Source organism: Gastrolobium bilobum, unplaced genomic scaffold (assembly GCF_033153095.1).
Source record: "Gastrolobium bilobum isolate Gb01-03AN ecotype WA unplaced genomic scaffold, APGP_CSIRO_Gbil_v1 utg15927, whole genome shotgun sequence".
In the NCBI taxonomy this organism is placed as follows: Eukaryota; Viridiplantae; Streptophyta; class Magnoliopsida; order Fabales; family Fabaceae; genus Gastrolobium; species Gastrolobium bilobum.
The window spans coordinates 356047-365936 of record NW_026898198.1 but is presented as its reverse complement, the minus strand read 5'-3'; the positions used below and the strand labels follow the sequence as shown (position 1 = coordinate 365936).

Genomic DNA, 9890 nt, shown 5'->3' with positions numbered 1-9890 from the left:
AATTTTTTTTAATTTAAAATTCAAATTTTCTGTGTCTGTATCTCTCTTAAAATGACATAACTTTCTGTCATTTAAAATAATAAATACTTTTCCCATATTATTATTGAGGGATACGGGAGGAGTTAAAAACGCTTTACAAGAGATGATTCTATTAATAGACTAAGCAACAAATATCAAAATATTAAAGTAATAAATTAGATCTTTTCTACTTATATAATTCTTACACCCATGACGAGAAGAGTAGAACGTCCCTTCATAATATCACTAGATTCAAACCTTGTAGCGCTGCACAGTTTGAAGTGAGTGACTGGTCAAGATTGGTTTATGTTGTATATATGCAAATCAGCATGAGTAACCTTGTAGCGCTGGCTCAAGTAGTCCCGGTAATAGATAGGAGGAAATCTGAAAACGTTATAAGCATAGCATGGATGTAAAATCTTAAAGGACCGCTAGAAAGACACATTTTCACATGTCAATTTTAATCCCAAATGTTCACATAGCCTTTGGGTGGAGAACTACTCAGGTTATAAATTGCCTATTTCAGTACACTTGGGAACCGAAGGAAGGAATTTGACTCTGATACCAACTTCCTAAGTCCTAACAAACAACATGCTGTCAAATCAAACTGCAGTCTTGGCTTACTTGGGAGGATTACTATCTGATTTGCAAGTTGTCAAGCACTCCACTAGACAATCATGACCAGGCTCCAAAAAATATGCAATCTGTAAATCGAAACAATATAAGAGCGAGCGAATCACAATTCAATTTTACAACTTTTACATGTTTAAAATGATAGAAAGGTGCACAATCAAGGAAAATACTAAAAATCCAAGTTGGGCCAATTATTCAGGCAAATAACGATATTGAGAATATTCAATTGACAAAAGGAAAAATTCAAGAAAACAAAAATTAAGTCTATGGCTATACGATAGGAATTGATCGGTTTCAGAGTGCTATACGTCATGTTGGTTCCTGGTAGTTTGGGAACAGCAGACATAAGTCAATCAAGAGTTTTGGGTCCTGATGACTATATCCCACATATAGTTTGTCCTTGTCCATCTGAATTTCGTTACTAGCAGAAAGAATTACAAGCTGTTACTTGAAATATTGATTTTAGCATGAGATAAGATATTCATACTATCATTTTTTTCTACTACCAATTCACTATTACTCTAATCACTCTTTCATCAAACTTTTCAACAATTTTTAATATGAATATCCTACCTCTTTTAATATTAACATCAATGACCAAACAAGTACATGTAAGCAGCAATTAGCAATTAGAAAATTCAAACAAGGAACCAACTGGGCCTTCAGAGATAGCCTAAACAAATAATATTTAATAATGTAATATGGCTTCGCAATGAAGTCCAAAAAAAAAAAAGGAAATGGGGCTTACAGAATATCTCTCTTGACCATTTCCAATAACTCTGTGCAATGTAGACCTGAGTATAAACAAAGCAAGTTGTTGATTGCGCAATGAACACAATTCAAATAAAAAAGATGCACTGATAAAGTTAAGTTCAAGAAAAGCTATCAATTCAAATAATATCTTTATTTCAAATTATTCATTGAAGTGCACGGCGGATTAACCCAAATAAAAAAAACAGCGATATATATTAACATCAACAATGTCTTAAATTAATCAGGATCTTGATCAACCCCACTAAAAAGATTGAGAGAAAAGAAGGAAAAAATAAATAAATAAATAAATAAATAAAAATAAAAATTTAAAACTTAGAAAAAAAATAGAATACAAATAAGTTGTAAATAAGGTAGATAAGAAAAAAAATAGAATAAATAAATTAGAGAATAAATAAATAAATAAAAGAAAATATAGCAAAAAGTAGCAACATATATATGTTGAAAAAATTTGCACGAGGAAAGGTTTCTCACTTGAAAACACAGTTGCTCCAGCGCTCCAGCATGTCTCCAAGATTCACTATAAACGCTCTATCAACAAACAATAAGAGAAATAATGTAAATAGTTCAGGGGATCGACATGATTCAAAATGGCACTGTAGCGAACTGCTTGTTTTTTGCAGTCAATTGTGTTTGATACTTGATAACATGAAGCTCAAAAAATGGATTAAAATTTTGGAAATATATTAGCTTAGGCAGATGATGTAATTTTACTTAGGTCAAATTGTTTTGTGGAGTGTTGTGATGCTGTCAAATGAAATTTCATCAATTCTTCCGTGACTCCCATTGCATATATTGATATAAATGATAGCTGGTTAGCCTAGCTATGACATTAGGATTAAAAAAAGAAAAAGAAAATATCAATGGAAGAAGGGGTGCATTAGCAAATTTTCAGAAATTACTCATAAGTTAAAAGGTCAGAGTTAAGAAGAAAAGAGAAATCTCAATAATGCATATCATGCAAGAAGCAACCTCCTTAGTTGCCTTATTAACCTATAAAAGTTACAGGACAATAGGATATAACAAACCCCTTCAATGGTGCCACGTCCTCCCATATCTGAGGTTTAGTATCCTTATCCTTACATATCTGCAAACAAAAATGTTAATGTCTTTAATTAATTAGTGAAATATTTATAATATAAGCAGATATATCAGTTGCCTTCTTACTTGAAGACCGGGGACATCATCTGTTGCCAACAGAGTAATCAAACCATAGTCAGTATGAGCTCCAGCTCCATATAATCCTTGTGAGGGATCCGAGATTTGATCTTCGTGGCACAATCACAAGAATGATTTATGAATACTACTGTATGTATAAGTTATTTAGTTCGTAATTCTACAAGGTATGAGGCACCAACCAAGACTACTCGTTCAATACCTTGATAGCGTAGCAAGCGCGCAATTGCAATGGGCTCTCCCAGAATTTCTGGCTTAACAAAAAAATTAGCATCCAAATCAAGTGCAAGGGCTATTATCTTTGCAACTTCTTTCCCCACTTTTCTGGATATCCCATAACATAACAAACAAACAATAAAAAAGATGACAAATATTTGAATCACACCGTGATTTTCCTTTGCATTGCTAAATAATTGTCATATTAGAGAATTTCAGTCCAAATGAAAAACCAATGTAGTTAAAGATGATCTATTATATTTTCTATAAATGAAAGGAGCATCAACATTTATTTGAAAATAAAGAAGAGAAAACAAGCTAGTTCCATTAAAAGGGAAATTAGACAGGTTCAAACGTCCACTGGAGACGCTGAGCAGAAAATTACCAAAACCCAGTAGTAATATTGAAAAGTATTACAGATAAAAACAACTTCACAAAAACTTACAATGCCTCCCATTGGAATTTTTCCATAGTGTCCCTCCACCCTGGCAGAACATCTAAAATGCAACAAAAATTTAAGTGAAAACCAAAGTAGAATTCAGATTTTCTTCTTCAAAAGTCTCAAAGTTTATAAATTTGACAGAGTTACCTGATGCAGGCCATACGTTTGGCCCATAAAAAGGTTTTTGCGATTCTGGGTCATCATCAGCCACTTCAACTCCAATATAATACCCCTCTTTGTAATCTCCTAGTTAACCCAACCCAGCGAAGGGAAAAGACTACCATGGTTCAGGAAGCAGAAGTTGAAGAGAAGAAACATAAACATGAAAGATGAAAGAGTGTGTGCATACCGTGAATTTGGTTCTCAGGATCAAGGAGTTCATCAAGAACAGGGGTATAGCCCCTATGCTTTTCCTTCCTGAGAAGCTTCATCTTTTCGTTGAGAGGAAGAGTGAACAGTTTATTGCTTTGAGCAAAAACCTCGTCCATCAAGTCCTGACTTATTCCATGATTGACAAGGTAGAAAAACCCAGAATCGGTGCAAGCCTTTTTCACCACAGGGAACAAGTTGAAGTTGAGAATTGAAGCAAAAAAAAAAAACAATAAAAACAAAAAACAAACAAAATCCTAGTTCTCTAACAGAGCATAGGTAAGGGGAAACCTCTTACCTGTTTGAGCAAATTAACGGATTGGTTTATGTTAGGATTGGAGAGGTCTATACAATTGAGAACTGCTTTAGGGGATTCTCCTTCTGCGCTCTGTTCTTCCATTCTGGAAATATTGAATAATAAGGAGGATTTCACCTCAGTTCTTAGTTTATGTTCTCATCCAGATTCAATTAGGTAAAGACTAAAAACAAGACCAAAATAGCTCTCGTGCTCACTTGTACTGATTGTAATTAACTCATTATTATTTATGAAAGTTTTATTATTATTATTATTTTTTTTTTATCTTTCTCTCTCGTAACAAATAAGTAGTTGCAAACATGTACATGAAATGAAGTGGGGTATAGCAGTTGAATTTGAACGGCTTACTGCATTGCGTATGCGTATTATGATATTTTGCGAGTTAGCGATTAATGTGTTGCCTTCCTCTGCTATTGATGAGGAAAGTGTTCAATTGAAATTTGAATATCGTACCCGTTTGATCTTTTCTCCGTTCGATTTGAAATGCAGATCGTTATCTGCAATTTTTTTGTGATTTCAGTTTAAATTAAAATCTGTGCAACTGATCATGTACAATAGGACGGATTGCAGCTTCGAAATTTGCGCCTTTAAGAATTATTTCAGCACTCATTTATTAATGGAAATTCCAATCACTTATTACGTACTAATTATACAATAACATTTTCAATATTTATAATAAAATCAAAATCAACATAATACATTTTAGCAATTTGCTTCCTTTAGTGTGAACATTTACAATGTTATCAATTATAGTTTTCTTATTTTTATTTTAGAACAAAAATATTAAAGATAATATTTGATAAAATTAATTTATTATTTTATAGAAAATTAACCTATTGTTTGGGAATGACAAAAGGGAAATATTTTTCTTATATTGTAGAAAAAAAGTTACCTCATGTTGTAGAAATAAAATTATAAGCGGGACCCACAGATAAGAGGAGAGAGAAAAAAGAGTGGTGGGATTCAATACCTTTTAATGTGTGTAGAAAAGTTATTTATCTCATGTAAAATGAGATAAACATAACCCATGACAAAAGTAAGAAATAGTTTTTTTATTTTTTATTCTTTGACACATAAGTTATTACATATAAATATAGTATAATATCTAGATAATATACAAACCATGAGATTTAAAGCCCAGTAAGGGCCCATGAAGGCGCAATGATCCCAGTGCATAAAATGTACACATCAAGCATTGCGCAGACTATCATGTAAAGCCGCCTTATATAACATAAAGATTAAGGAAAGTTATAGTAACGAGCTGAGTTCCTCCACGCATAAGGGCCAACACAGGTAAAATAGCTCCAGCTTGCCTTTAATCTAAGAAGACATAATTGTATAGACTTGTTCACCAAGAAAATAGTCAGAAAGGCACTAACTAAGACAGAGAGACAACAACCCATAACAACCAATAAGAAGGTATGTCGCCTACAAAAGGAGGCACAAAGCTTACTATAAATACGAAGTGAACAAAGCCAGGTACGATTATCTAATTCCAATAAAGTATAACATATACCTAGCATTAATACTGACTTAAGCGTCATAATGTCTTTGCAGGTACCCCAATCACTTCTATTACGCTAGAATCACACTACAACCCTTACAAGGAGAAACACATACCACTATAGATTCAAGCCTACTTGTTATAATTTTAAGGCCCAAATTCTTCAACCTTCAACCGTGTGTGATTTGACTCATCTTATCTTGAAACAGTTAGATCACTATTGAACTTATTTTTGTTGTAAAAATTTTTCTAAACATAAAAATTAAAATTAAAATTAAAAAATATATATATTAGTTGACGTAATCGTTACGACTTATGATACACACTTTAAATATGTAAGAAATACAAACTTCCTCGTTTGCATATACCCGGAATATGTCTCCACTCTCCTGGAATATGATATATACGGTTATCGTTAAAAATATAAGCCAACGAAGGGAGATTATTTATTGTGCTCGGGACCACCATTTTTAGATAGTTCCTTAGTGTAAATGGATGAGTAAAATTGAAAAAAAGAAAAAATAACAGGAGTAAAAAGAAAAAGAAAAAATTAATGATGTGAGAGGAAGCACCATATCATTAGGTGGTCCTGAACCATAATAAATATTTCCCAACGAACGCGGGCTTTTTAGGATCACAAGGCCACAAAAATGTATGATGTAAGACTTGTCGGTAATATTTAAATAGTAGATTAATTATAAACATTAATGCAAGCGACTTATAAGTATATTTTAAATTTGGACAAAAATTTCCATTTTGAAATTTTTATTAAAAAAACATAAAAATGACAAAAGAAAATGTAACATAACTTATATCTTTTTCTTTGATAAATAATATATTTTTATATTCAATATAAAATGGCTTACGAATCTAAAAAGGAAATGGGAATAACAGGTATTTGTTTACAAGCCTAGAAAAAAATTTAGTTCGACTTTTTTTTAACATAAAATAAATTTTCAGCTAATTTAAAACAGATTAATCTAGATAGCACTAGCTTTCCTAAAATTATATTGTAAACAACATCCAGCACTGAAATTAATTTCAAAACTCAAATATTCTAATATGGAATTTCTGTTCAAAGTTTGAAGCAAGAGGGCATAGCAATAGGTTTAATTAAAAAAAGGAAAAGTTCACCAACGCCCCTATGGTTTACTCCAGAATCACTTATGCCCTTGTAGTTTTTTTTCGATCACATGTGTCCATGTGCTTTGTAAAAATTAAGAAACCACAGGGGCATATGTGATAAAAAAATATACCCTTTTACAAACCATAAGGACATATGTGATAAGAAAAAAAATCACAGGGCATAAGTGATTCTTCGGAGTAAATCACAGGAGTATTGGTGAACTTTTCCCTTAAAAAAATAAAACAAAAAACTAATTGCATTACTTAGAGCTGAAGGGAGACATGGCGGCGGCAAAGCGGGCAAGAATTGCAGTGCTCGAGCCAGACGGTTATGCAGTTTGAGTGGTACACGTGACCGCATGGGACTCGTTTGTTTCCACCACCTGATTTGTGGTGGTCAAAGCCTTCCATGCAAACGGAACAAACATCATCGTCCTTGACGTCGTTAACCGCCGGTAAGTTGGAAACGAAGGTCTTCCACGCCACAAATGGGAGGCGTGATTCTCCTGTCATCGCAAGAGCCTCGTCGAGATCAAAAAAAGCTTCAAAATCTATGGGATTGTTGGAAGTTGACACCGTTGTCGACGATGGCAGCGGCATGACCACAATATTGTTGTTGGTCTCTGACAGTATAACATTAAGGTCATCCATAACGCAAACGCAAGAAAACTCAATTGTAAGCTTTACAGATGAATTGACAGAAAAGTTTATAAGCATATACGTAGAAGTTGCGGCTTGTCAATATCATTATTTATTGAAGGTAAGAATAGTTGTGCAAACAGATTGATTATTATATGGTTGCTGAGTCACCAGCCTTTTTTTTTTTTTTTTTTTGTAGATAATTTGATCGACGAAATTATTTATATATTAGACGTTGAATGTATATTATTAAGCGATAAGTTATTCTATTTATCATCTTTTTTTTGTCTACCTTCGCCTACCATCCTCCAGCATCATTAGATCAGAATCATCTAGAGAGAAAGAAAAAATGTCTGTTAGATCAGAATCATCTAGAGAGAAAGAAAAATGTTAGTTAAGATTCTGATCTAATAATATTTTAGAGTGATAAGAAAAAATAGGTAAAAAAATGATAGATAGAATAATTTATCTATTTTACTAATATTATGGAAAAGAGAAAGTGAATAAATGTGTAATTTGATTTTAGATCTTATATACAATCAATTGTAAAGTCCTTGTTTTGTACCTTTCAACTCCCATTATATTTATGAGTAATGTGAGGCAAAAGCACCATACTAAGAATTTTTTGTGAATTTTTTTTCATTAAAAGTATATTTGATAAGTTTTACCTAAATACGTGAAAAGAAATTACGGGACCAGTCCCGCAAAAGAAATAGACGGCATCCACACTCTCTCTCCATATCATGTGTGCCAGTCTGGTCAAATACATTAACGAAACCAAATCATTAAACAAAAGTATTCACGTCAAAGTGTTTGACGGTATCCATCTTTGCTAATTGCTATATCAATTTGGAGGATTCAATTAGAATTATATTTTGATTTTTTTATACTTTTGGTAGGAATAATTTTTTTAAAGTTACTACGTAGTTATTTTAGGTGACTATAATAGAATTAAAGTCCTACTAGAGTACTATAAGCATTAATCAAGTTTTATTATATTAATAAAATAACTTGAAAAATAATTTAATTGAAAAAATTTATTTTGACACAACTTATGCTTATATCATCAGGACAAATAAAATTAAAATTATGTGTTTATATGTACTTTTAAATTATTTTATTGAATACAAAAATAAAATTTTAAATAAACAAATTTTATTTTTTTTGGTGAACTAAATAAACAATTTAAAAGCAGTGAAGTTTGAACGTTAACAGTGAATTAAACTAATAGTTATACAATTGTAATGAGAGATAACTTGGAATTTTTAAAAATTAAATGAAAATAGAGTAGGTAAATTTTTTTGAATGTTAACCGTCAATTAAACCAATAGTTATACAATTGTAACGAGAGATAACTTAGAATTTCTAAAAATTAAATGAAAATAGAGTAGGTAAAAATTAAAAATAAATTATTTTTCAATTTATTTTATTAGCGTATAAAACTTGATTAATGCTTACAATATTCTAGTAGGACTTTAATTCTATTATAGTTACCTAAAATAACTACGGAGTAATTTTAAAAAAATTATTCTTACCAAAAGTATAAAATATATATAATTCTAATTGAATCCTCCAAATTGATATAGCAGTATGTAAAAGATGGAAAACACTTTGACGTGATTACTTTTGTTTCTCTGGTTTGGTTTCGTCAAGGTATTTGATGGGACTGACACACATAGAGCTCATGTGGAGAAGGAGTGTCATTAATGTTCATGAAGGGTTTGGGTGCTGTCAGCTTCTCCTACAAAACTGTCTGCAGAATTCAATGTGGACCAGTAATCCCCTAATAATATTTGACGGAATTGGTCCTATTATTTATTGAGGGATGATATTTTGATTATTAAAAATTTCTACTATCATCTTATTATCTATCTAATTATTATTGGATTAACATTTTCTCTCTCTTCAAAAACTTTTTAATATTCTCTCACTTTGATCCAATGGTGATTTGATAGGTAATAAGGTGGTAGTTGACATTTTTAGTAGTCAAAATATCCCCCTTTTATTTATTTTGATGTATTTGACTGTATTAATCTGACAAAACTTATTAAATATGCTTCTAGTTGAAAAATCTTTCACAAAAAATTTTTGTACGGTGTTTTTGCCATAATGTGAAGGTAATATTGCAAGAAAAACAAAAAGTGGTGCAGCTGATCCATGGATTAGTATTTATTTTTAAAAAAAAAAAAACATGTGGCCCCGTTGATTTTTATGTCAGTGGGACACTTTTTATTTTTTATGCAACCTTACTTTCAGGGGATGTTTAGTAGAGGAATTTTTTTTTTATCTAAGAATCTTAATTTTTAAAAATATAATTTTTACATTCAGTTTACAATAATATCTGAAAATTAAAAATTTTAAAAATTCAATTTTCCATAAATCTCCAAAAATTCCTCATACCAAATGGATCCCCACATCATCTTATATTCGCTTTTTGTCATGTTGTGACTTGTGAGACAGGTATTGTGTACCTGTAGATATATATCAGATCCCACATTTTAAAAAATAAAAAAATATTTTTGCAATGCAGATAAATTATCTGTATTTTACTTTCAAAATGATATCATTTTAAAATTGAAAGATTAGAAAATTATAATTATAAAGACTATAATAATTTTGAAATAAATTAAAATTATAAAAACACTATAATTTTCGTCCCAAAATAATGTCATATTAGGATT

General features: G+C 31.1%; 2 protein-coding genes across 2 annotated transcripts; both read right to left on the bottom strand.

Moving 5' to 3' along the window:
- LOC133313742 (2-oxoglutarate-Fe(II) type oxidoreductase hxnY-like) lies at positions 1-4122 on the bottom strand. The gene is made up of 11 exons (XM_061515147.1): positions 3924-4122; positions 3606-3801; positions 3404-3502; positions 3260-3311; positions 2801-2922; positions 2590-2690; positions 2451-2509; positions 1897-1953; positions 1400-1445; positions 643-722; positions 1-402 (listed from the first exon to the last, which is right to left on the bottom strand). Exons 1-11 carry the CDS (start codon positions 4023-4025, stop codon positions 312-314), a joined length of 1005 nt encoding a protein of 334 aa, XP_061371131.1. The 5' UTR covers positions 4026-4122; the 3' UTR covers positions 1-311.
- A 2712-nt stretch (positions 4123-6834) lies between these two features.
- On the bottom strand, positions 6835-7221 carry LOC133313771 (uncharacterized). The gene has a single exon (XM_061515183.1). It carries the CDS (start codon positions 7219-7221, stop codon positions 6835-6837), a length of 387 nt encoding a protein of 128 aa, XP_061371167.1.
- Positions 7222-9890: the final 2669 nt, after the last annotated feature.

Excerpts from the sequence above, each read along its gene's own strand:
- LOC133313742 (XM_061515147.1), bottom strand. The coding sequence starts at position 4,025 with ATGGAAGAACAGAGCGCAGAAGGAGAATCCCCTAAAGCAGTTCTCAAT. Across the intron at positions 3,802-3,923 it reads CCGTTAATTTGCTCAAACAG|GCTTGCACCGATTCTGGGTT; the intron begins GTAAGAGGTTTC and ends GTGGTGAAAAAG. Across the intron at positions 3,312-3,403 it reads AAACGTATGGCCTGCATCAG|ATGTTCTGCCAGGGTGGAGG; the intron begins GTAACTCTGTCA and ends GTTGCATTTTAG.
- LOC133313771 (XM_061515183.1), bottom strand. The coding sequence starts at position 7,221 with ATGGATGACCTTAATGTTATACTGTCAGAGACCAACAACAATATTGTG.